The 27789-nt window shown below is 40.5% G+C and overlaps 2 protein-coding genes across 4 annotated transcripts in view; one reads left to right on the top strand and one right to left on the bottom strand.

Annotated features, from left to right (window-relative positions):
• Positions 1–1119: 1119 nt before the first annotated feature.
• On the bottom strand, positions 1120–10272 carry pex10 (peroxisomal biogenesis factor 10). Of its 2 annotated transcripts, none has more exons than XM_032519857.1 (6): positions 9910–10272; positions 8538–8618; positions 5575–5994; positions 3652–3818; positions 2725–2860; positions 1120–1354 (listed from the first exon to the last, which is right to left on the bottom strand). In XM_032519857.1, exons 1-6 carry the CDS (start codon positions 10019–10021, stop codon positions 1350–1352), a joined length of 921 nt encoding a protein of 306 aa, XP_032375748.1. In that variant the 5' UTR covers positions 10022–10272; the 3' UTR covers positions 1120–1349. The 2 variants fall into 2 exon arrangements, with proteins under 2 accessions (XP_032375748.1, XP_032375747.1); XM_032519856.1 differs by having other exon boundaries at positions 5579–5994.
• Positions 10273–13089: 2817 nt separating this feature from the next.
• Positions 13090–27789, top strand: part of plch2a (phospholipase C, eta 2a) — a 215287-nt gene continuing 200587 nt past the window's right edge. For both annotated transcript variants that reach the window (XM_032519816.1, XM_032519814.1), the window contains exon 1: positions 13090–13192. The gene's annotated coding sequence lies outside the window, so the exon portion shown is untranslated. The remainder of the gene's footprint in view (positions 13193–27789) is intronic.

Here is a 27789-nt window from a genome sequence, read left to right as displayed (position 1 = left end):
TGTATTTTAAAAACAAAAATGCCACCAACAAAGTAGAGTAAGTAGAGCCTAAATATCTGCCCCCCCCCCAGTGGCTGGCTGCAGTATACAGTAGGTCATAATCAATCGTGTATATATAATTTTTGTAAGGCACTTTTCATACAAAAGTTGTGCAACACAAATTGCATGACATGCTATGAATAAACTATAAAGACAAAAACAATGTCACCTCCACACACAATAAACAAAACAGAAACATTTGGACATTTCTTACATTTTATTAGCATCTGATGACGTTTTTTGGTTATTTCATTTAAATTAAAAGTAATATTTACAAGATTGGACTGATACAATCAAAAATGTTATTCTCAATCAACAACTTTTGCTCAGCAACAAAAGAAGCAATTAATTGACACACACACACACACACACACACACACACACACACACACACACACACACACACACACACAGTATTTAGTACACAGTACAAGCACAACGTTCTGAGCAGAGTGCATGTGTGTGTGCATGTGTGTGTGTAATTTCAGGCTCTGTAGTTCTAGCTGTAGCTCCTCAGGTACACCAGTCTGTGTGTGTGTGTGTGTGTGTGTGTGTGTGTGTGTGTGGTTGTGGTGTGTGTGTGTGTGTGTGTGTGTGTGTGTTCTAGCTGTAGTTCCTCAGGTACACCAGTCTGCGTGTGTGTGGTGTGTGTGTGTGTTTCTAGCTGTAGTTCCTCAGGTACACCAGTCTGAGTGTGTGTGTGTGTGTGTGTGTGTGTGTGTGTTCTAGCTGTAGTTCCTCAGGTACACCAGTCTGAGTGTGTGTGTGTGTGTGTGTGTGTGTGTGTGTGTGTTCTAGCTGTAGTTCCTCAGGTACACCAGTCTGTGTGTGTGTGTGTGTGTGTGTGTGTGTGTGTTCTAGCTGTAGTTCCTCAGGTACACCAGTCTGTGTGTGTGTGTGTGTGTGTGTGTGTGTGTGTGTGTGTGTTCTAGCTGTAGTTCCTCAGGTACACCAGTCTGTGTCTGTGTGTGTGTGTGTGTGTGTGTGTGTGTGTCTGCTAGCTGTAGTTCCTCAGGTACACCAGTCTGTGTCTGTGTGTGTGTGTGTGTGTGTGTGTGTGTGTGTGTGTGTGTGTGTGTGTGTGTGTGTGTCTGCTAGCTGTAGTTCCTCAGGTACACCAGTCTGTGTCTGTGTCTGTGTGTGTGTGTGTGTGTGTGTGTGTGTTCTAGCTGTAGTTCCTCAGGTACACCAGTCTGAGTGTGTGTGTGTGTGTGTGTGTGTGTGTGTGTGTGTGTGTGTGTGTCTGCTAGCTGTAGTTCCTCAGGTACACCAGTCTGTGAGGCTGGAACTTCTCCCGACACAGGGGACACTCAGCCTGTAGGACGTAAAACACAAAACACACACATGACACATTTACACACACACATAGGCAGTTGTGGGAATAATAAATGTATCCATAACCTAAATATTCAATGAGCAGGACCAGTGGTTTCTTGTTAACTGTCTAATGATTTTTGGTTCATCTGTTCAGAGTATTTTGTTCTCGTTATTGTCCAAAAGGGTTGATTTGTTTGGAAATTCTCCTTCAAAACATGATGTTAAAAATTAAAAATGACGCATAGCAATCAATAAGTAGCAACTTTTAACCCTCCTGTTGTCCTCGGGTCAAATTTGACCCGTTCACAAAAATGTTCTATATCAGAACTATATCAAAAGAATGCTAAAAAAAGGGACATATGTTGAAAAGAAAACTACAAAAACACAGGAAAAATTCTTTTTTTAAACGTGGAAAAAGTGACAAAAAAATAACCATCAAAAACAATGGAAAAAGCGCTTAAAAAAATAAAAAATAAAAATTGACAAAAAAAGTCAAAGTGTACAAAACAACAAAATGTTGAAATTTCAATTTCAACCCAGAAAAACAGAGTTGCCGGTCGACGGGAAGACGACACAAGGGTTAAAATCCTAAAACCTCCAGCATGGCTCTTAATAAACATGGGTTGGGGGGGGGGACTATTTAATAGATGTAGACAGAAAGACATTTTTTGGGGTTCGGGTTAGATTTTTTTTTCTAATTTTTAAGGGTTGAGGTTTATTTATTTTTTTAAGGTTTGGGTTAGGTTATTTTTTTAAGGTTTGGGTTAGGTTATTTTTTTAAGGTTTGGGTTAGGTTATTTTTTAAGGTTTGGGTTAGGTTATTTTTTTAAGGTTTGGGTTAGGTTATTTTTTATAAGGTTCAGGTTAGGTTATTTTTTAAGGTTCGGGTTAGGTTATTTTTTTAAGGTTTGGGTTAGGTTATTTTTTAAGGTTTGGGTTAGGTTATTTTTTTAAGGTTCAGGTTAGGTTATTTTTTATAAGGTTCAGGTTAGGTTATTTTTTAAGGTTCGGGTTAGGTTATTTTTTTTAGGGTTCAGGTTATTTTTTAAGGTTTGGGTTAGGTTATTTTTTTTAAGGTTGGGTTAGGTTATTTTTTAAGGTTTGGGTTAGTTGTTTTTTTTAAGGTTCAGGTTAGGTTTTTTTCTTTCTTTTTTTAAGGGTTAGGTTTTTATTTTTTTTAAGGGTTAGGTTAGGTTTTTTTTTTTTTTTAGTGTTCAGGTTAGTTTTATTTTATTTTTTTAGGGTTCAGGTTAGTTTTTTTTTTTTTTTAAGGTTCGGGTTAGGTTTTTTTTTTTTTTAAGGTTCGGGTTAGTTGATCAAGTGGTCCAGTTTTAGAGATGGAGTGTGACATCGCGGCGTAGCCCTGACCTTGGTGTTGCACCACTCGGTGATGCACTCCCAGCAGAACAGGTGTCCACAGGGGGTGCAGGTGGGGTGTCTCCTCTCCTCCAGGCAGAGCATGCAGCCGGGGGCCCTGGGGCCCGAGCCCCGTGTGCGCTGAGGGCTGCAGACACACGGTTCAAAAGATATTTAAAGACAGTTAACACACATTTAATTCTTTTACCGCTACACGATGCTTTCATCACGAGGCCTGTCCGGTAGATCTTGCAGCGCCTTGGTTTTAGGGGTGCATGGTATAATAACTCAATTACGTTATCGCAATGTCATATCAAAAGTGTCTCGATCGAGCCCGCTTGACAGGCTATAATGATCATGTTTCATTGACCAGTTACCTTGGTTACCATGCCACTTGCAAATGTGAGTACACGTCAGCGCACGGGTCCACTTCCTGACAAACCCTATGGAGCGTACCATGTGACGTGTGTGCATAGTTCAACAAAGTGACGTGTTTAAGTGGAAAAATGGATAGAGACAACAAGACGGAACGAATCAGGGAAGAGAAAGAAAAGTTGTGTCGCGCTCTCTTTACATATTTTATACTGTCCAACCAGTAAAATGAGTCCTGTTCTGTAGACATTGTCCTTATGTATTTTTTCATGTTGGACCAGTTCAATATGTCCGTCAGTTGAGATAAACCTTGTGTCGTCAGAAAACTTTTTTAATTTGTTCTGAATCTATTTTGATGCATTTTACCCATAACTTTTGTAATTATAAATCTGTTTAAAAATATGTCAAAATGAATATTTATATCGCAATATTCATAATCAATATCGCAATACAACATTTTGTCAATATCATGCAACCCTACTGATAGCACTCGTTAAAATCAGCATCTACACAGATGGGGTCTACGGTGACAAAGCTGTCCCCTCTGGCCGGGACCCGGTCCAGTACCTGAGGTTTCGGTGGAGCTTCCACTCCTGCCGGGCGCGCTGCTTCTGCCTGAAGGCGTTGAGCTGCAGACCCACCGTGACGAGGAGCTGGAGGAGGGACACGGCCCCCAGGAGCCGGTAGCTGGTCCGGATGGTCCCGTCCTTGCCGCTGAGCCCCGTCACACGCAGCTGCACGGGACAACGGGTGGAGACGTGAATACATACGGTGCAGGTACAGATGTTGCAGATAGAAGATGAACTACTGTAATCATGTGTTCCTTAAGCCTCATGTTGTCCTCATGTTGTCCTCATGTTGTCCTCATGTTGTCCTCGGGTCAAATTGACCCGTTTTCCTATATCAATGCTCTTTTTAATTCCCCAAAATAACATGATTGATTCCACCCAACGCTCTTTGCCAAGTACACATCTCTACTTTTATTAATTTTGGGGCGTCTTATTCTATTTTATAGCATTTGGGAAAACAAATGGAAGTGTTGTTGAAATATTATTGAGTAAAAGTTGACATATTCCAGTCTGTGATTATCATCAACATCCATTCCTTTAATTTTAGTCTCAATAATTCCTAATTTCTAACTCAAACATTAGGTATAACTTCCTATAAATGAGGTTTATTGACCATAAATTCCAAAAATAACTGTAAAACTAAAGTTAATAAGTTAGTGTTGCGTAGTGTTGAACAACACAAAAAGGGTGAAAAACTATTAAAAAGCGTCAACAAAAGTGTTGATTTTTACGGGAAGACAACACAAGGGTTAAATAGTTTGTATTAAGGAGGATTTAAATACACAAATGTTGGAAGATCCTTTGGTAGGGGGATCATTTATTTCTTTTGACGGGCCTACTTTCTCTTTTCATATATATATTATATATATATATATATATATATATATATATATATATATATATATATATATAGCTATACACACATCTTCAGCTGTCCTGTCAAATAAAGGTCTAAAAATGCCCCAAAAAATAATCTTTAAAAACATTCTACCTCGTGTGCAGGGTCCGAAATTAACACTCGCCAAATGAGGGGCACACACACACACACACACACACACACACACACACACACACACCACACACACACACACACACACACACACACACACACACACACACACACACACACCACACACCACACACACACACACACACACACACACACACACACCCTTTCGTGTACTTACAGCTACATTTACTTAATTAGTTAATTAGTTTTAATTAATTAGTTAGTAAGTGGTGATATTTGGCAGCGAGCCTTCCAAAAGAACGCACAATGAAATTAAATGTTAACACGATCCTTAACCAATGACCGACAAGTAGGAAACGGACTCTTGTGGAGACCCAGAACATAGAGACCCTCACTGGAGACTGCGGCTTCTTTAAGCAGGGCGCTCACTGGGAGGAGAGGGGGTTTCTGGGACACTATTTCAGGCTTTGGTTAGACTGTGTAACCTGAAAGTGTTACCTGAAGCTATAAAAAGGGGATAAAAGTGGGACTTAGCAGACTCAAGGGGACTGTGATGTGTGACTGGGTGGTGATGGCGCAGTGGTGATGACACACGCCTTCGGTGTGAGACATCTGGGTTCGATTCCCACTGCGATACATCAGCCAATGTGTCCCTGAGCAAGACCCTTAACCCCCTAGTTGCTCCAGAGGCGTGAAACCTCTGATTTATTGCAACTGTAAGTCGCTTTGGATAATCAAGCTAAATGACACATAATGTAAATTAACTTTGTCTAGTTTGCTTTGCACTCCCACGGTCTAGTATTTTTCTATTCAGTCTAATATGTGAGATGTTTGAGATGAGGAAAAGGGAATATTTGAGGCAAAGGGTGGTCACACCATATATTGATGTTATTTTGATTTCTCTGTTCATTTGACACCTGTCTAAACTTTTACACAGTAAAACAAAACCACCTACATAGCTGATACCAGCCGCCCTCTTGGACAGGTGATAGAAAGAGCCGCTGATGTAGAACAGAGCCACGTGGAGGCGGCGCAGGAGGGTCAGACCCTGACGCAGGGCAAACACCGCCGGCAGGCACGCCCTCCTCCGGGGCTCCGACAGCAGCGCCACGGCCCGCCGCGCCCGTCCCCTCAGCCAGGACTCCAGGCTCCACGGCGAGGACGCCGCCTGGCGCTGCCTGGCGCCCCCGCCCCCACCCTCCGGCTCACGCCCCAGCTCGTTCTCCAGGCCCACCAGGACCTTGTCCAGGAGGTAGGGAAAGAAGGAGTGGCACAGGACAAAGAGGCCCCGTCTGGTCCGAGAGGGGATTCGAGTCTCCGTGGGATCCACCTGGATGATGTTGACGTACTCCTCGCCCAGGGTTTGGTAACCTCGGGAGGAGAATGACACAAATGATTGTTAATAAACCAGACCCCCCCCTCTCCACCCCCCATTGGTCCAACAGAGGAGCTCCTTCTCTAAGAGACTCCGACAGCTTTGATGACAGGAAATCCTTCCTACCACAATAAAACTCTTTAACACGTCATCACTGGGGGCTAGATGAGACTTTTAGACACCACAATACTGGACTATACTATATATTACACTATACTATATATTACACTATACTAATACTACACTATACTATATATTACACTATACTAATACTGCACTATACTATATATTACACTATACTAATACTACACTATACTATATATTACACTACACTAATACTGCACTATACTATATATTACACTATACTAATACTACACTATACTATATATTACACTATACTAATACTGCACTATACTATATATTACACTACACTAATACTGCACTATACTATATATTACACTATACTAATACTGCACTATACTAATACTGCACTATACTATATATTACACTATACTAATACTACACTATACTATATATTACACTACACTAATACTGCACTAAGTGCAACCTGCACAATTGGTTCATTTACATTTTAGCATATTATTTAAGCAGTTGCACATTTTGTTTTCCCATCCTGTATATATTCAAATATTTGCTCTTATATTTATTCAAATTATTATTATTTCATGTATACTGTATGTATGTATTTTTTTTACTAGTATATAATTTATGTTTATATTCTGTGTTGTGTGACAAATGTGCGTGTGCTGCTGTAACAACGTAATTTCCCATTTTTGGGGATCAATAAATATCTATCTATCTATCTGTCTATCTATCTACCGGTCTATCTGTCTATCTGTCTATCTATCTATCTACTGTATCTATCTACTGTATCTATCTACTGTATCTATCTACTGTATCTATCTACTGTATCTATCTACTGTATCTATCTATCTACCTGTCTATCTATCTGTCTATCTATCTACCGGTCTATCTGTCTATCTGTCTATCTATCTATCTGTCTATCTATCTACCGGTCTATCTGTCTATCTGTCTATCTATCTATCTACTGTATCTATCTACTGTATCTATCTACTGTATCTATCTACTGTATCTATCTACTGTATCTATCTACTGTATCTATCTATCTACCTGTCTATCTATCTGTCTATCTATCTACCGGTCTATCTATCTATCTATCTGTCTATCTATCTATCTACTGTATCTATCTATCTATCTATCTATCTAATAACTCACATACGTGAAGTTAGATTTCATGTTGTTTTGGTTGGCAATAGTCTGGATCAATGGAAGTAAATTTCCAGGATAAATGCCTGACATTAAGTCCCACACTCCTAGGGTTGGGTACCAAAACCCGGTGCCAACATGGCACTGGTGCCTTAACAATCATTATCTTACGGACCGAATAGTAACGCGGCTTTTAGTGCCTGATTTCGGTGCTAGCGCTGCCCTCTGATACTCCGAAAACGGACGTTAGAGGCCACAGAAGCAACCATTAATGCATGTTACTAACTCGACTTCTTCCCTTTCCCGTAGTCTTGTGCTTTCTCGCCCCTCTCCTCTCTCCTCCTATCACTTCCTGCAGGTGTTTCTGGATCTGTGGAGTCGGATCTGTGGTTGGAGTCACCTGCTGCCTCCACGTTCCTGCTCGGCACCCTCTGCTACAATCCTCCATGTCTCTCTGTCTGTCTCCTTCTGTCTCTTCTCTGACTGTCTGTCTCCTTCTGTCTCTCTCTCTCACCCCCCCACCCTGAGCCATGGTTCTGCTCGAGGTTTCTGCCTCTTAAAAGGAAGTTTTTCCTTGCCTCTGGTGCCTAGTGCTTGCTCTTGGTGAATTGTTGGGTTTCTATAAATAACATCACAGAGTCTGGTCTGGACCTGCTCTCTTATGAAAAGCAATGTGAGATAACGGTTGTTGTGATTTGGCGCTGTATAAATAAAAATTAAATTGAAGAAGCATCGCTGCATGTGACCTTCGTTAACACTACACTTGGCAGCAGTTAGCGTTAGCCTGACGTTAGCTGACTGTATTTCACTTTTAGAGGATTCCAACACTGAGACTTCAACACGGACGGTGCATTCACTTGAAACTCGCCTGGCCAGCCTTGTGGTGCATTCAAAGTTATAGTTAATTACACTTTTTTTTCTTCTTTTTTTTTTTATAAATCTAGTGGTTGTTTTTGTTGTTTACCAGCAATTTACTGGTGAAATAAGTTAAAGTTATTACATTATTAATCAATCATTTAATTTTTACCATATGGCCTTAGCATCAAACAAGCTGTTTTTAAATGTCGCCGATTGCAGTTATGTGCTCCATTTTTCTTTTTGAGATATATAGGCCTACATTTTTTTTTTAAATGTCTTTAAAAGTACAGTTCAGGCACCGTTTTAAAAGTATAATTTTGGCAGCAGTATGGGGGGGGGGGGAATCCTTGAATGTGTGTGTGGTGTAGCCAGACCTTACTCCACAGCGCTGTGGAGATAGACCGGGCAATGCTAGAACTAGTTCGGCAACTACCTGCGAATGTTGTTAAACCATAGTATGCGAGGTCTGACAGCAGCTCTATCTCTCTCCTCCAGTCCAGCCATCTTTTGGATCCTACAGAGAGAAACAACAAACTTCAGCAGTTGCTGAATATCCTACAACACAGACCACAGATATACATCTTCAGATATGAATTAACATTTGCTTTAATCACTCTGACATACAAAAGGAGGTTTTATTTTGATGATAACACTTCGTCTTTGCTTTATATAACAGTGGTCAGTGGCTACTGAATTGAATAAACTAACTGTTACTCATGAACAGTAGTGAGACTGAGCAGTAAAACCAAATGTGTCTTTCATTTTATGGGGCGTAACCTGTCAGAACTCAACTAAATGAGGAGGTTTGGAGAAAGCTAACGTTAACCTACATGTTAAAGTGAAGAAGGCTAACGTTAACCTACATGTTAAAGTGAAGAAAGCTAACGTTAACCTACACGTTAAAGCGAAGAAAGCTAACGTTAACCTACATGTTAAAGTGAAGAAAGCTAACGTTAACCTACATGTTAAAGTGAAGAAAGCTAACGTTAACCTACATGTTAAAGTGAAGAAAGCTAACGTTAACCTACATGTTAAAGTGAAGAAAGCTAACGTTAACCTACGTGTTAAAGTGAAGAAAGCTAACGTTAACCTACATGTTAAAGCGAAGAAAGCTAACGTTAACCTACACGTCAAAGCGAAGAAAGCTAACGTTAACCTACATGTTAAAGGGAAAAAGCTAACGTTAGCGACGCTAACTTAGCGTAAGCGACATGGGAACTATACGATAATATAATACGAATTCGGATTTATATGACACACGAACTTAGTCAGGGAACATTCACCACTGTTTATGTTAACTTAAACACTGAACTTTTTAGCTAGCTGACAGGCCAATCGCTAGCATGTTCGGACATTGGTTTTCATTGTAATTCTAGCCAGGCAGCTAGTTAGCTAGGCTACTTGTGCATTAGTTTGATTACAGGTTTTGTGGGTGAACATTGACGCTTATATCAACCACGGACTGTTGTTTATGTCATATGGACTTCAACAGGGCAAATACACCACCACATAAGACAACTGTAGACGTTAGTTTGGGTAAACGTTCAAAATGACCCAGCTAGCCGACAGGTCAGTCGGACATTGGATTTCATTGTAAGCATAGCAAGGCAGCTAGGCTACATAGCCTGGTTACCAAGCGCATTTATGAACTGCCTAGCAACCGGTGTTCTGTCGCGGTCTTGCGTGAGGCTAAACTTCGCCGGCCGAAGTTCGCTAGGGGTTTCGCGGTGCGGAAACCCGCCGTTAGGGTTACGAAGCGGCAACGTTAACAACGTCCAGGTGTGTTCAATTTGACCCAAACTCACCAGCAAGTGTTTGAAAAGCTTCGTTGGCGTTGTTTCTCAGGAAGGTTTGATAATATTCGTCCTTTTGACTCGACCGGATCAACTGGGACTGGTTTGCAGGAGCGAGCGGCATTGTAAGTTAACAAATAAATACAGAGTTGATAGCGATTGTACAGCAGGTTAGTAGCCTGCAAACTCCCAAATGCTCAGACTTGGACAAATTCAAAATGTCATTTATCTGCAAAAAATACATTGTCTTGTGTCAGCGGTATGACCATGACACCCAGTCCCTTTACTCTGCATGGTGCCTTGTATTCCTTAGTAATGAGTTGTACTGTAGCTACAGTTAACCATAGACAGTTGAATGTAGGTCCAGGAAACACACAGGAAGTTGATGCTGTGAATGCAAACCTGATAATAAAGCCCTTAACTCACAGTGTCACTTAGTGGCCGGATGAGGAATTAATTCAATTCAATTTTATTTATAGTATCCATTCATAACAAGAGTTATCTTGAGACATTTTACAGATAGAGTGGGTTTAGACCACACTCTATAATTTACAAGGACCCAACAGTACTAGTAGTTCCCTTTTTAGAACAAGCAACAACTACAAGTTTACTTTCAACTACAACGGTTTTTCTTTTAGTTTGCAGGACTTAAAACATCCCTACAATAAGTCTTGCATTTCTGAAGAGGATATTTAAAAAAGGAATTAAACTTTCATCTCATTATCTTTTTTATTTGTTTACTTATTAATACATATTCAAATAGCTAATTGTTTTGAATTGCCTTCAGAGTAATGTTGGGTGTTTTTTTATTGTGATTTGATTTTTATTAATCAATGTGGTTTAAGTCTGAGTTCACAAGACATTTAAGAACAATATTATTCAGCCACCTGTTCAACTAGCTAACTAAGGCAAAGTAGTCTCTCATATCCAGCTTGGAGTAAGGTCTGGCTACACCACACATACATTCTGGGATAGGAGAATTCAATTCAATTTTATTTATTTATTTTACAGTATCAATTCATAACAAGAGTTATCGCAAGACACTTTACAGATAGAGCAGGTCTAGACCATATTCTATAATTTACAAGGACCCAACAGGTCTAGTAGTTTCCTCCAGAGCCAGCAACAGGGCCATAGTGGAGAGGAAAAACTCCCTTTAAGGAAGAAACCTGGGACAGACCCAGACCCAGGCTCTTGGTAGGCGGGGTCCGTCGACCGGTTGGGGTTAAAATGAAGAGTGGCAATAACAGTCACAACAAATAGTAGTTTGTAGCAGTTCTTTGTAGTAGTTCATGGCGTAGCAGGGCACTGTGGGCATTACAAGGCCCAGCAGGATGTAGAAGGATGTAGCAGGGCACCACAGAGCGTAGGAGGATGTAGCAGGGCACCGCAGAGCGTAGGAGGATGTAGCAGGACGTAGCAGGACATTGCAGGACGTGTAGCGGGACCATGGCGACAGCTGCAACCATGATCTTGGAGCCTCCGTGATCCAAGGAAACATGCTGAGGGAAAAAGAACCTAAGGACTCCGGGGAATGACTCCCCGGAGCTAGGTTAGTAACAGGCATTTCTTGGACATGGATGCACACAAATGGAAAGATAGAGGAGCTCGGTGTGTCAAAAAGTCACCCCAGCAGTCTACAACTATTACAGCAAAACCAAGAGAGACAGGGTAAAGAGAGGAGCCTGGATAAGAAATAAAAGAATAAAAAAACGCTCTGGGTTGGTTGCATTTTTTTTTTTAAACCAATCACAATCGCTTTGGGCGGAGCTAAACTCCGGACAGCAACAGTGGCTCTGCAATAGAAACTCAGAATTGAATGTATTCTGGTGGAACATCTGCACCCTGCAAAAGAAAACGTCACATCCAATATTAAATGAAGTTAACTGTTGACACAATACAGTAACGTGAGTTATTTAAATCAGCTGTTACATGGTTACACCTCATTATCTCTTACCGGGGTATCACAGTGTGCAATTCCACCGATTGGTCCCCAAACTTAAACCTATTTTTTGTGAATCTTTACAATCATTCCCCGAAAGAACCGAGCAGGCCGGGCTTGTTGCACCATCCAAAGTTTCTTGAAAACGTGAACATTTGTAGCGTGTAGTTTGCAAGCTCGAACTTCGTTGTTGTTTCTTGAAGAAAACTACGTAGAGAGAGAGAGAGAGAGAGAGAGAGAGAGAGAGAGAGAGAGAGATGACGGACAATTATCCTGGAAATGTACTTGCGTTGACCCAGACTACTTTTACAAGAAGGAGTCACAGTGGGGCTCAAAGCATTAGACATCACCATGGTGGCCCAATGGTTAGCACTGGGGCCGCTAGGTTCTGGGTTCAAATCCAAGTCGGTCCGCTTTCCACACAAAAACATAAGAAAAAACATGTACAAGGCACTGACGTAGATCTGGATTTGGTCCCCAAATGGCTGCCCACTGCTCCTTTTGAGGGATGGGTTAAATGCAGAGAATATATTTCTTTAAATGTATGTGACAATAAAGTATTTGTACCTTTTTACCTTACTGAGGTCTCATGTTCCCCCAATCACCAACACAGCTGTTCTGACCAGAAACCAAAACACAGATTTCAGAATTTTTTTTTATTTTTTATAGAGTTTTTTTTCAAGTTATCTGTTAAATCATACTATGCACACTATTTAATTTACCAACACGGAGGTCTAAAATGTTGTTTTACATGATGCAATGTTGCAATTCTATTGGATTACACATGTGCAGGTGACATAACCTAATAATTATCCTAACAGGCTGATAATTATATCTTTTAACTGCACCTTTTTTCTTTTTTTTTTTTTTAAAGTGCATTCACTGCAGTGTTGCAATTGCTGCAACAAACGCGCTGTTTTACCACGGCACTTAGTGAAATAATGACCCGCTGCACAAGTTGCTACAAGGCGCTACCTGTGCAGGTTAAGTGCATCCATTCATTCAAAGCTTGGGCAGGTTGCAGAACCAGTTTCTTTGTCTCCTCAGTGCTACTCCCTGAGCCAACTACGTATACTGTAACCGCTACAGAGAGCGTCCCATTATTAACCCACTCGTATCCTTTTACAGAGACTTTTCGTCTCAGTCTGTCCCACTGTTGCACGCCAGGAAATTGAACTTTGCTCTCAGTGAGGGGAGGAGGTTTCTTTTCCCTTTTCCTACCTCCCTCCCTTTTTAAAGGTGAGAGCAACTTGCAACTTGCTGCAGATGGAAGGTTGGATGGGGTGAGAAGCACTTTGCTGCTCGGACTAAACCACTAATTAGCACACACGGGGGGGGGAGAAGCTTCGACAGGTAAGAGACATCTGTCCGACCGGCTGCATGCACCGTGTGGCGTTCAATAAACTACAGTCTGTGTTGGCTGAGCCGTTATCAAGGCATCAGCTCAGACAGGAAAACGATAACAACGCTTTAGTGATCACATCCACTGGACTTTGGACCTTTTTATTATATTTTTAAAGTTCTAACAGAACAACTTCCTTAACCCTGGTGTTGTCCTCGGGTCAAATTGACCCGTTTTTATATCAGAAATATGGATTTCTTTCAAGCAAATCGCACAAAAATAACATGGATGATTCCATACAACGTTCTTCAGGTCAAATTAATGATTACTTTCATTGAATTTCTTTTTGGGTGTTTTATTTAATCTTATAGCTTTTGAATTCTGTTTTTTTTTTTATGGTTTTAAAACATTTTCCGATTAAACTTTGACATCTACCCATCTGTGATCCACTCAACATCCTCAGATCTTAACTATTAGTCAAAACACTTAAATTAACACATAAATTCTGCCTTTGTAACTAAAAACCTGTGTATAATTTTATATAAATGAGGTTTGTTGACCATGAATTCCAAGAATATGTGTAAAACCTGTTATTAAACCAGCTCAGGTAAAAAAAAAAAAAAAGCGGCAATAGCGTGGAAAAATTGACAAATAAATCAGATAAAGCGACAAGAACATCGGAAAAGCACAAAAAAATATTTTCAGTTTTGACCTGGAAGGACAAGTTCACGGTTAATGGGAAAACAACACAAGGGTGAAGTAGAAAGTTCACAAGAGCACTAAAGGGCAAGATATAATAAAGGCAAAAGCATATTGACATATTAAGTAAGTAAGTAAGTAAACTTTATTTCTATAGCACTTTTCACAGACCAGGGTCACAAAGTGCTGCACAAGTTTATAAAGAAAAATAAATTAAAACAACATACAGAAACAGTAAAACACAGTATTGAACTAAAAAACGAGTTTAAAAAAGTGGGTCTTTAGTTGTTTCCTAAAAGTGTCTATACAAACAAGAGAACCATCTTACGGAGTTTAGAAACGTTCCGAATTTGGGAAAAAGCAGCTCCTAACAAGCTGATTTATGTGCTGCTCCATCGACATCGCTTTATTATTAGAATAAAGTGTTCTGGTTATTCTAGTCAATTTTTCCAGACATTGTAGTGACGTTAAATATTTGATGGAATAACACATAAACATAGTATTAGTACTAGTAATAGTACCCAAAATAATAACCTGAAGTAGATTCTGGCTAGACAAGAGAAAGGGTAAACCTGTTCCTGACACCAGTCAGTTCACGTAAAGGTTTTCAGTAGCACTGTTGTGGAGATGGTCTCTCCATCTGAACAGCTAGGTGTGTTTTATTCACCAGATTTGGATGTGGAACAGAACTGATTCTTAGTGTTTTCACATATAGTTCTCCTTAAAACGAAACAAACTCGGTCCTCGGTTAAGGAGGACCAATACGTGGAACCGTCAGAAAATTCATCCATCCATCCATCCGTCATCCATCTTCATCCGGTATCGGGTCGCGCGCGGGGGCAGCAGCTCCAGTAGGGGACCCCAAACTTCCCTTTCCCGAGCCACATCACCCAGCTCCGACTGGGGGATCCCGAGGCGTTCCCAGGCCAGGTTGGAGATAGGCCCCGTTTCTCAATGTCAAGGATCCTTCCTTGGTAGGACTAGTCCTTCCAAGGAAGGATCCTTCAGGAGTAGGTCAGAGTCCTCCATAGCATTTGGAGAAAATGTACAATGGAACAGGCTAGCAAGTGCACGTCATTGCGGGCTTATGTCATTGAATTCTTTCGTGGCATTTCAAAACACTAGATGAAATGGTTGTGGAAGAGTAAACTGCGCTGTTTAATTATGCTGTTGGGATGGAGAAGATGAATTAGCAGCCGTTTCTTAATGTCACGGAAGGATCCTCCAAAGCCAGAAGGAGGACGCTACGTCATCGACGTCCGTCGAAGGACCGTTCCAATTTCGAGGATCCTCCGAATTCCTCCAAGGACGGAGTCCTTCATTCAAGAAATTTCCCATAGACAGAGAAGGATGCATATGTGTAACCTTCGCGGTCCCAAATCACCCACAATCCTATGCGCGGGCCTTTGCCGTATTGTTAATAATAATAGCGGACCTAAGCGGGAGTTCGAGCGGCATCGCTGACGGTGAAATAATAATTTAAATGTAAGTATCTTTAGTGTGTGCCGTACATTTGTTATCACCGTTAATATTTGACATCAATGTAAAGCTTAACGCTTTAAAGCTTGTACAAATTCCTATAATAATTAGGTAGATACACCCCGAGCTAACGTTAGCTAACTGAACCTATTATTTAACATTAGGCTGTTAGCTAGCTAGGTTGCTGTCTTTGTAAAGTTTAATGTAAGGTGACATGTTCATCTCTTTTTATATGCCCTTACCGTATATGCGTAACGTTAGCAGAGATTTAGAAAGTTGGTGTGTTTATCACTGGTTGTATCTGTAGACGGGAGGTAACACTGCACCGTGTTAACTTCACTAGCAACGTTCAACGAAGGCTAACATGTATGAGTAGTTTCCCATGTAATAACGTAATATTTATTCAATATATATAACATTTATTCAAACGTTACTGTATACTGTACACACAAGTATACGCAACATGAAGGGCGATCAGACACAGCTGCCGATGATGGTGTTGCTTCCACTGCAGACAAGGAGAAGGTTTGAGGAGTCATCCAACCTGTCCTGGTAACGTTACAGTTGTATCACAAGTTTTCTTCATCATGAACGTAACTGACAACTCTTGACCATTTAACACACTAACACCTTCCTTTACTGTGTTAGCGGGTGTTTATCAATGGTGTTATGACTTTTCATTTGTTGATTGACGCTTGTTTTTCTACAGTACTATTTAATCTTTCTCATTGTCAAACCTGCCTGTGGTAGGTCATTAGCTGGTAGCGTTTAAGTTGTTGTTGCTGATCATATTTTTCATTTCTTGACCTAAACATTAAGCTAATGTTACATGTATGCAGTAAACGACAAGCTAATTTCAAGTGCTACTTTTCTTTTTTAAAACATGCATACCTTACGAGTTATAAAAAAAGATAGCATCTGAATATAATTATTGTTTGAAGTTTCCTCTGTCAAGGTCACAATTTGATGGAAAAATAGACATGGGAAAACTTAAAAAACTTAATGACACAGACAAACAAGTTAATTTAAAGCATTTATTGTTAGAAAGCCATTCTTTAATATAGCAAATAATGTATTCAACATCTCTCTTTGGCCTCGGTCTCCCTGCTGGTCGTTGGCTTTTTCATCCTTGGTGACCGCCTCCGTTAGTCCCTGTTAAAAGACAGTTAACACAACAAAAAGATTAAAACGGTGCAATGTTACCTCCCGTCTACAGATACAACCAGTGATAAACACACCAACTTTCTAAATCTCTGCTAACGTTACGCATATACGGTAAGGGCATATAAAAAGAGATGAACATGTCACCTTACATTAAACTTTACAAAGACAGCAACCTAGCTAGCTAACAGCCTAATGTTAAATAATAGGTTCAGTTAGCTAACGTTAGCTCGGGGTTTATCTACCTAATTATTATAGGAATTTGTACAAGCATTAAAGCGTTAAGCTTTACATTGATGTAAAATATTTTCAGATATATTATCAGACCCAGGCTCTTGGTAGGCGGCGTCTGACGGGCCGGTTGGGGTTAGAGTGAAGAGTGGCAGTAACAGTCACAAAAAATAAAAAAATACTAGTTTGTTTGTAGTAGTTCTTTGTAGCATAGCAGGGCACTGATGAACATGGCATCGCAGGACGTGTAGCGGGACCACGGCGACAGCTGCAACCTTGATTTTGGAGCCTCCCTGATCCGAGGAAACCTGCTGGGGGGGGGGAAAAAGAACATAAGGACTCCGGGGAATGACTCCCCGGAGCTAGGTTAGTAACAGGCATTTCTGGGACATGGATGCACACAAATGGAAAGATAGAGGAGCTCGGTGTGTCAAAGGAAGTCACCCCAGCAGTCTACAACTATTACAGCAAAACCAAGAGAGACAGGGTAAGAGAGGAGCCTGGTCAGGCTAGAACTCTCCCTAAACTCTCCCTGATCTGAGTCCTAAAATGGACTCAGATCGATTGATTGTTTACTTGAATATTGATATATTTAATATATTATATTTTTTTTGTGGGGCGTTGGGGGGGGGGGGGGGGGGGGGGGGGGTAGATAGAGGATTGAAGTAATGTTACAAGCTTTATATTCTGCACATCACGTGCAGAATATAAAGCTTGTCATTCCTTCTCCTTCCTGGGGTTGGGGGGGGGGGGGGGTAGAGAGGATTGAAGTAATGTTACAAGCTTTATATTCTGCAACTCACGTGCAGAATATAAAGCTTGTCATTCCTTCTCCTTCCTGGGTTGGGGGGGGGGGTGAGAGAGGATTGAATATGTTACAAGCTTTATATTCTGCAACTCACGTGCAGAATATAAAGCTTGTTCTTCCTCCAACTTCTCCTTCCGGGGGGTGGGGTTGGGGGGGGGGGATATATTTACATATAGCTTTATATTCTGCACATCACGTGCAGAATATAAAGCTTGCTGTAATGTTACAGTAATGTACTGTAATGTTGTACATTAAAGTAATGTTCTATAGATGTAATACCTCTTATCTTCTCTTTGAATTTCAAACGGAGGTCTCTAATCTCCCAGCTCCGTTGTTTCTCAGCCGTGTCTTTTGGGAACATTTCCTTCAGTTCCTTCTGTTTGTTGTTGTTCTCCCAGCTCCGTTGTTTCTCAGCCCGATCTCTTGTGAACTTTTCTAAGAGTTCCTTCTTCTTGTCCTCCTTCTGTGTATTTTCAAACTCCCAGCTCCGTTGTTTCTCAGCCAGGTCCCTCGTGAACTTTTCTAAGAGTTCCTTCTTCTTGTCCTCCTTCTGTTTGTTTTCAAACTCCCAGCTCCGCTGTTTCTCAGCCAGGTCCCTCGTGAACTTTTCTACCATTTTCTTATTGTACTCTTCCAGGCTGCTTACCTTCGTTTTCAGCTCATTGATGAACTCATGAGCAGAATATACCTGATTCTTCAGCTGGTGGTAGGCTGGTAGACGGCACCTGATTCTTAGGTTGTTAATTCTATTCATGGCACTGTCTGGAGCAGACTCTAGTAGCGTAGAAGATTGTTGATTTAAAAAGACTTTTCTTTTCTGAAAGACTGTCGCTGTCTGTATCAGACTTTGTTTGTCGCTCAAAGACGCTGTGGGTTTTGTCAGAAAACGGGAAACAAGACACCGTGTGTAGTGGTTGTCGATCTAAGACGTTGTGGGTTTTGTCAGAAAACGGGAAACAAGACACTGTGTGTAGTGGATACCAGTTAAAATGACTGTTTGGGTTATACCCTGAGTTAACATCACAGTTCTAGAGTCTGACATCATCATTTGTTGCCTTTGGTCCAAAGACGTGGTGATGTCACAGTGAACACAAACATTCTGACAGCTGGTTTTTGTTTGTTGCTATGGTGATTTGTTGCTATGGTGAGTACGGGCCAGATTCTGTCTTTCAATGGCTCAGACACCACACAATGTTTTATATCCCAGTTGGTGAGCCTGGCGCAAAAAGTTTTAGTCCGATAGACTCCATAGTTACATGTCTGCGATCGGCACAAGATTCCCTACATTCTCACCAACTATGATGTCTGAAGAGTTAAAACTCGAGGGGAGAGAGACATTTGTTTGGGAAAAAAAATCATTGAATCGGATCCAGGCATTTTTTTTTTCAGGGGTTTCGTGGGACAGTTGGTAGATCCAGCCCATTCAATTTCCGATGACTCCATATTACTGTCTGCGCCCGGGAAAAGATTTCTTTTTGACCAATATGAGTCTGAAGTCTGAAAATTGGGGAGAGGAGCATTTTTTTGAGAAACTTCCGGATCGTACGCGCGCCCCCACTCGCCCCCCCCACTTAGCCAAATTTCCCCCACTACACACACTTGGAAAATTGGACGGTGTGAAAAGGGGAGAACGAAAAAGGGGATCGGGGGAAAAAACCGTGCTAAATTCTGAACCCCTTTCCCCCAATAAACCCCAAAAGCTTGTGTCGGTTTAATTTTTAATCAGTTTCTACTTTAAATATGGCGATTCGCACGGCCCCCCAAGAGGGGCGTTGTGAGGTTTTTGGCAATTTCCCAAACTTTCCCATTCATCTATGGGACTTTTTTTCCCGTTTTTTTCGTTTGCGGAAATTTTCCGAAAAGATCCAGATAAACTGGGTTCCCCGACCCCCCCACAGTCGGTTTTTGTAATGTGTGTGCGCGTGGGGAAGTTTTGGGGGTAGTAGTGGGAAAAAAAACAGGGGGGAAAAAAATAATAATATAAGTATAAGAATAATGTTTTTGACCTTTTAACCCTTGGTTGTTTCCCGTCAAATTGAAAATCAACATTTGGCAATAAATCATTTTTAAAAACTTTTTCTAAGTTTTTGTGCCCTTTTTAAACCCCCACTCCCTTTTTTTTTTTTTTTTTCATTTTTGTCACTTTTTTTTTTTTAAACCACTTTTAACTTTGTTTGGGTTTATTTTGGACTTTGAAAGGAAAAAAAATTTAAAATTTTTTTTTTAAAAACTAAAATTAAAAGATTTGAGGGTTGATGGTGAACTTTTACTCAAATGGAGTAATTTGTTATTTTGGGTTTCGGGGGGGGGGGCCCGCTACACCAGGGTCAATTTTACCCAGGGGGAAAAAGAGGGTTAAAGAGTACTGCGTCCCCAATTTTTAAAAAACTGAGTCGTCCCCCCAGACTAATTTTACGTTTGGTTTCCAGGCGAACCCCAGCATCCCCAAAATGTTTTTAGGGGTTTTACATACCCAAAATTACCCGGCGCAAGGGGGAGAAGCTAAAGTTGATGCTAGTTAGAAACTACGTTAGATGTGCGACGTGAGTTGACGTCCAAAACCCCCCCGTCCCGACTTTTACCCCACATTGGGCAACCTTAGCTCAAAGTTCCGACTTTGTAAAAAATCCTGCCAATTTCTTAAAACCTGTGTTTTTTGCCGTTAATTTTTTAAAAAGCCCTTTGTTGACGCTTTTTTTTCATGTTTTAAAATTTTTCTTTTTTTTTTTTTACTTTTTTTTTTTTAAAACTTTTTTTCAAGTTTTTTATTTTTTTTTTCTTTCAACACCAAACACAAATCTTTGTTTCCAGTTTTTTTGGAAATTTTGGTATCCGGGTTTTTAAAGGTTAACCCCAATTTGGTTTTAAAAAAAAACGTTGGTTATTTGCTTTAAAGGAAAGGTGTTGTGGATAATCCAGTGGTTTCTTTTCTCAAATTTTTCAAAAACCTTAAATTTTTTCCCCCCTGCAAAAAAGTGTCCCCCCCCAAATTTGAAAGTGGTTTTTACTTGCAAAAGGGGGTTGGTTGAATCATCATGTTTTTTTGGGGGTTTAAAAGAAATTGTATAAAAAAGGGGGGCTTTTGACCCGGGAAAAAAATGAGGACAAAAGGGGGAAAACAGTCGGTTTGGAAAAAAGTGGGGGTTAATTGTCCCCTTTTGGATTAGATGATCTTTTTAAAAACAAACAAGAAAAACCCGCAAAAAACCCCGGCAAACAACACCCATGGACGAGTAGGAAAAAAAGGGGCTTTAATAAAGGGTTTTTAAAGTGCGGGTCCCCGTTCAAGAAAAAATAATGCGGTGTAAGTAAGGACGAAAAAAATTAAAGAATAGAAATTAAGAAAAAAAGAAAAAAGTAGGAACCATAACTAAGCATAAACCCCCGGTCCATAAAATAGAAATTTAAGCTTCGGCGAAAAACACCGCAAGTGAAAAGGTAGAAGTCAATGGGGGCCAAAACGGCTTTGATTACACGCAAAAAAGAAAATAGTCTGAAAACCCCAATATGGATATAAATTTGGGTGCATCATCCCCCATTTCATGAGTCATTTGTTTCCCCAGAGAGAGAGAGAGAGAGGGGAAGGAGGGGAAAAGGAGAGAGAGATCTTGGGCGGCCGGTTGAACCCGACCCGGGGCCTTTGTATTTTTGTCCCCCCCCCTTTTCCATTTGCTTTTTCTTCAAGCTACAACAATTAAGCCCCCGGGCCCTGGGTCAAATTGACCCTTTAAAAAAATTTCTATATCTGAAAGGGGGGGTTTTCTTTTTAACCAAATTACAACAAATGGTTGGGTTTCCCTTTCACGCTCTTTGCAAATACAGTTGACCACTTCATTCTGATTAAACTCATCTGTACGTTCCTCTGATGATAACTATTAGTCAAAATAATTCATAATTTCTGCTTTTGAACCCATATTAGGAACAATTCTATATGAATGAGGGTTATTGACCATACATTCCAAAAAGTAGTGTTAAACTAAGGTGAAAAAAAGTCCGAAAAAGGGACGTAAATGTCAAGTTTCTGTTAGTTTTTTCAAGTTTTTTAACCCGGGAGGACAACACAAAGGGTTAAAGGCCATAAAAGCCCAACAAATGATCAGAAAGAGGACTCAGTTCTCTTTCTGGTCCACTTCAGCTTTTGATAGGGTCTCAGGGCTAAACTACATCGGCAAGAGGCAAAACAGACCTGAAGTGTGTTGTGTTTCCAATGCACAGATGAAGCGAGTCATACTCAGACCATGTCCCTGAAGGGGGTCTGAGTCATTACAGAGGGGTCTGAGTCCTGCTGGAGTGATCACAGGAAATGCTAATACTAATAGGTCTGAGTTCTTGTGGAGGGCTGAAACGGACCAAAGCGTCTAAGCACCCTGAGGCCAACAGAAGTGAGTCGAGATGAAGATATCAGATAAACACTGTGTGGAGTTATCAGTGTTACATCACAGTTACCGCTGCTGTGGCATTCCAGTCGCATGAGGACATCCTGAATATCCCTAATCCCTGTAGACATAAATATCAAATGCTGGTGTTTCATGCTTTCAATTGGACTGTTGTTTTGTAATGCAAAGTATGAATGTAGTGTTTACCTGAGATGGACAGTTGTTACTTCACGTTGTGAAGCAAACTGCAGAGTATGCAGAACAAGACAACAATTGAGTATACAGGAGCTGTTGTAGAGTGTGTGTGTGTGGAAATCAGGTTGTTTGTAAAAGGACATCCTCAAAGGACCCCATAGAGACACACACACACACACACACACAGACAAAACAAACCACACAAAGAGCATGCAATATCCTCCTGTTCTCATGAACCATAGCTACACAGCGCAGCGGCGTGGCTAACGTTAGATGCTAGCTACATGTACAGTATGTTGACAGTCTTAAAAGCCCGTGCTCACACGGAGCTCTCTACCCGACATTTGGGGCAACCTCTAGCTCAACATGGCTTCCTGACTTTGCGGATCAGTACTATGCATGCCAATTTTTCTTAAGCCCAGTGGTGCGTTATCTGTACGCATTTAGATTAGCAACAAAAAAGTAAAGCACTGTTATTTGTACAGTATGTATTCCACTTACTCTATTGGTATTTGCACATTTACTGCTGCTTAATAAGACCACTCTTGTCTGCGTAGGGAGGTGTTTGGGGTGGATGGATGGATGTTCTTTGTTGGCATTTTTAAACTTCAGTTGATTCATGAGGACTAAGCTACCTGGTCCTCAGATCTCTGCAGGGTAAATCCAGACCGCTAGCTAGACTATCTGTCCAATCTGAGGACTATGGTTACCTGGTCCTCAGGTCTCTGCAGGGTAAATCCAGACAGCTAGCTAGACTATCTGTCCAATCCGAGGACTATGGTTACCTGGTCCTCAGATCTCTGCAGGGTAAATCCAGACAGCTAGACTATCTGTCCAATCCGAGGACTATGGTTACCTGGTCCTCAGGTCTTTGCAGGGTAAATCCAGACAGCTAGCTAGACTATCTGTCCAATCCGAGGACTATGGTTACCTGGTCCTCAGATCTCTGCAGGGTAAATCCACACCGCTAGCTAGACTATCTGTCCAATCCGAGGACTATGGTTACCTGGTCCTCAGATCTCTGCAGGGTAAATCCAGACCGCTACCTAGACTATCTGTCCAATCTGAGTTTTGTGTTGCACAACTACACGTGTTCCTTCCCGAGGCTATTTTGCAGCTATTTTTCCATCTGGAACTTCAAGACGATTTGTGATTGGTTGAAAGAAACGCCAATACACCAGACAACGTTTTTTCTCCCAACCAGGAATGCCGTGTGGACTAGCCCGACCCTCCTCTGCAGCACTTTGGAGGAAGGTCTGGCGACGCGAGGCTACTTTCTGTGTTTTAACCTCAGTGCAACACCATGAACGCCCGGAGGAGATATGAGGGGAGATGGTCTAAAAGTCTGCTCAGTTATCAACATGTACGATTTAGCCTCCATGTTCTGACCCCTCCACCCTATGTGATGGCCGGCTTGTCGCCCCGCCTTCAACGTGTGGCCGTTTGGAACAGATATAAACACTAGATGTGGTTGAATTACACCTCCATAGTTAGCATAGGGAGACCTTACATTAGACGTCCCCCGTTTTTGGGGGACAGTCCCCGGTTTTGGTGACCTTTGCCCGGCTGTCCCTGTCCCCAGAAATGTCCCCGGTTTTCACTGTGACTGACAGATCTGAAGTTGGAATGAAACAGAGAAAACACTGACAGCCGATAGTCGCTCCAGACAGCAGAGCCAGCGCTGCTCAGAGCTCAGAGATGTTTTAGAAAGCCGTATTTTACGATGCTAAAAATACTGATTATTTACATGGAGTCTGGTGGGTTTAGCAAACGCGATTTCGCGGACTTTTATGTTTTTTAAAAAAGGATCTTTATCTTTAACAGAAAATTCGACCTCCTTAGAAATCCTTTCCATAATGTTGTCAGACACTTAGAATATTAATCTGAGTGTCAGAAGCAAAACAAGCACTTTTATGAAGGTAAACACAAGCTGGACAATTATCCTGTTAACTTCCATTGTAGCTTGTTTCTCTGCTGCCGACTGCAGCGATCTCGTTTAATACTTCATCAATGTCAAAGGAAAATATGTCCTCAATAGTTTTTATTGTATCCGATACTCAATGAGCTGGTGCAGAAACAAGCCTTGAGCAATAAAGCAAAAGCTGTCAGATAAATGTAGTTCAGCAAACATTACAACATTATGAAATATTGGGACTTTTTTATCTTGAAATATCAGGAGTTTTAATTTTGAAATATTGGGACTTTTTATCTTGAAAAATTAGGACTTTGTATCTTGAAATATTGGGACTTTTAATTTTGAAATATTAGGACTTTTAATTTTGAAATATTAGGACTTTTATTTTGAAATATTACAACTTTTTATCTTGAAAGTATTGGGACTTTCTATCTTGAAATATCAGGAGTTTTAATTTTGAAATATTGGGACTTTTTATCTTGAAAAATTAGGACTTTCTATCTTGAAATATTGGGACTTTTAATTTTGAAATATTAGGACTTTTAATTTTGAAATATGAGGACTTTTTATCTTGAAAAATTAGGACTTTGTATCTTGAAATGTTGGGACTTTTAATTTTGAAATATGAGGATTTTTTATCTTGAAATATCAGGACTTTTAATTTTGAAATTAGAGGACTTTTTATCTTGAAGTATTAGGAGCAGGGGTGAGTCTAGGATCAGACCTTTGGGGGGTCTGGTGTCCCCGTTTTAGGTTTTACAGATAAAAACATGACGTGTTTTGGAGGTATGTACGCTTCTGAGCTGAAAGTGTCCCCGGATTTTGTCAGAGAAATCTGGTCCTCTTACCTTACATGCTCTTACTACGTGTAGTAGAGTGTGGAGACAAGCACATCAAATGAATTATTCCATCTGAAGAATGCTGCTCAAGTGCATTTTTTTTTTTTACAACTTGACACACTTATCTTCTGTAACTCCTGATTTCCTCACCTTGCAGTGCCTGGGGGGGGGGGAGCTCATACATCACACAGCGCCGACACATGTTCTCACAGTAAATCTTATTTAACCCTTTTGCTTAACGTAAGTAGTCTATCTGACACACTGAATATGTATTTTACACGACTTTTAACACGCACACCAGGCACGTAGCCAATGGTAATATAACACGCCAGGACATAGTGATTGATGGAGAAATGTAGGATTAGTACTACAGATTGTAGTTTCCAAGCCAAACGCACACAAAATTCATGGCGGATAACGGGCCGATCTGGAAACACTGACCTGTTTTCTGTTGACGTTCAGCAGTTCGCTTCTTTTATCAGCGAGCAAGTTGGCCTGTTCACGTGCAAGTTACAACGTTCCCCGCGAGGTGCTTTTTACCCACTCCAGGGGTTTGGGGGGTGTCAATTTAAAACCCCGGGTTTCAGTATTTTTTTTTCTTTGAAAAATTTTTATTTTGGACTTTTTACAAACAAGGGGGGACAGGAAAGCGAAAAAAGCCCCCACAACCGTGCACAAATTCTTTAAAAGGGGGTTTCCGGCCCCCAGGGCAAATGATTTATATTTTTTGAATTTTAGGAATGAAATTATTTATTTTTTTGGTAATTTTTACGGGTTTTGGAAATTGTATTTTTTATAATGTAAATCTTGGGGGTTTTTTAAACCCCAATTCCTGGTTAAACCGAAAAAATTTCCCTAATTGAGAAAAAAATGGCAAAAAAGTTTTCAAAAAAAAACAAAAAAAAAACGGGGCCCCAAAAATTACTGCTAACTAACATGGGTCCAAGAGGTCCATGCAGAGGTTTGAGCTCCCCCCGAAAATTAAAAAAAAAGGGGGGACTTGTCCGAGTGAATGTGGGTTGATAACTTTTAAAAACGGAACCTAAAGGGGCAGGAATTTGGGGAAAACTGTCGAATGTACCCAGTTTTGAGACCCAGAGCCTGGGTGTTTTTCTTTTTTTCTTTTTAAAAAATAATAATAATAATAATAACAATATACATTTGAAGAAATCTCAAAGTGCTAAAGCAAAGTGCTTTACCAAAGCGTATATGAACAGATCAATCACCAGACCAATCAACCGTTTTTAAAAGCATTTTACAGACCCGACAGGTGTCCGAAGTGCTTAAAACCAAAGAAAAACAACACAACTTCAAGGAAAAGACAAAAAAAAAAAAGCATGAAGGTAGAAAAAAAATAAAACGGAAAAATTGCCCTAAAACATGAAAAGGGGGAAGTTGTTGCCCACTACGCGAATAAAGCCTTCAAAAATAAAAAATTTTTGTTAAAAGAAAAAAACCGTTTATGCGAATGTGTGTGTGTGGGGGGGGGGGGGTCCGGGTTTGGGCCAGCAGAAATAATTTCGTATTTTTTAAAAATATTTTTGAAAAATTGCCAAAAAGGGATGTTGGACCGTGAAAACAGGGGTTTCCCCTTTTTCAGCCTCAACCCGGCGCGCGTGCGCACATCCAAAAAAACCAAAAACTGTTGTTTGACCCTTTGGGTTTTTAAAGAAAGGGTATAGCCAAAATTCCCTCTGTTTTATGACATTTTAAGGGGCATTTCCCCTTTTTTGGAGTTCCAAATTGTTTGGAAAGTAGCATAAAAAGGCAGTGTATTATGCAGGATTAGTCCCTAAAACCCAAACCTTCCCCCCCCCCTTTCCATCGGGGGGAGGGTTTTGAGGCATCCCAAGCGTAAATCCCGTTTGGGTAGTTTTATCCAGTGATAGGTTTTTGAATGAACGCCCCGGAAGGAGGGGGGGGTCGGTTTTTGTCACTTAGCCAGTTTTTTGTGGTGGTTAAGGGTTTTTAGTTTTTAACCCAAAATTATTGTTATGTTTGGTACGTTGCCCGGGCGGAAGAGTGAAATGGGGCACCGTATTTCTTTGCTGTGGTACTTTTTAAAAAGTGCACATGACAATAAATTTTTGAACTAAACTTTGAAATTTTTAAGCTTGTTTTGTTTTTTCACTTGGGACCCCTGTGCCCCCGAGGGATTTTTTGGGGTTTTAAAAAACAATTTGAAAAAAAAATTTTACTTATAATCTTTTAAAAGAAATTGTTTTTACCCCCGTTTTTGCCCTGTAACCGGGAAACTTGCCCCCAGGAAAATTGAATTTTTTTCCCAGCTTTGGGGGTTTTAAAAAAAATAAAAAAAACCGAGGGGTTTTAATAATAGGGTTACACGACCCTGGTATTAGGTAACAAACTCATTTATATAAAATTTTAAATAGTTTTTAGTTTAAAAGGCGGATTGTAAATTATTTGATATAGTTAAAAAACCCCAAGATGTTGAGGGATCTCAGGGGCGTGCAAAATTTAGTCCCCAAACTGTTTGAAACCAAAAAAAAAAAAGATTAAAAAGCTTAAGATTAAAAGGCCGAATATCCAACCCGAATTTTTTGGTTTAGGGGACCCCTCGATTTAATGACTTTTCCTTTACCCCAAAACCAGCATTTAAACTTTACAAACACCTTAAGGGAAGTTTAAACGTACGTTTATTTTAGTTTAATTTTTAATACACACACCAAAAAAGAAGGAATCGAGAATGGTCGGGGATACTTCGCGGCGGATAAAACCACGTGGTGCTGTAGGGTTTTTTGTGTGAGAGTCAGTGTAATGATGGGAATGAGGGAATGAAAAAAAAGAAAAGTCGGTACCACACACAAACTTGTTACTGAATACAGTTTTCTTTTTTTTGTGTGTCAAGGGGGTTAAAAATGGAAGCTTTAAAACTGTCCCTTGT

The sequence above is a fragment of the Etheostoma spectabile genome, chromosome 7 (assembly GCF_008692095.1).
Source record: "Etheostoma spectabile isolate EspeVRDwgs_2016 chromosome 7, UIUC_Espe_1.0, whole genome shotgun sequence".
NCBI classification, from domain to species: Eukaryota; Metazoa; Chordata; class Actinopteri; order Perciformes; family Percidae; genus Etheostoma; species Etheostoma spectabile.
Note: the sequence above shows the minus strand (reverse complement) of the source record. Positions and strands in the feature narration are given on the sequence as shown.

What these genes read in the sequence shown, in the direction of transcription:
- pex10 (XM_032519856.1), bottom strand. Translation starts at nt 10,021, where the DNA reads ATGCCGCTCGCTCCTGCAAACCAGTCCCAGTTGATCCGGTCGAGTCAA. An exon ending in AGCTTTTCAAACACTTGCTG is followed by an intron (nt 8,619 to 9,909) that starts GTGAGTTTGGGT and finishes TTCTCTCTGTAG; the next exon opens with GATCCAAAAGATGGCTGGAC. An exon ending in TGGTTTAACAACATTCGCAG is followed by an intron (nt 5,995 to 8,537) that starts GTAGTTGCCGAA and finishes TCTCCTCCCGAG; the next exon opens with GTTACCAAACCCTGGGCGAG.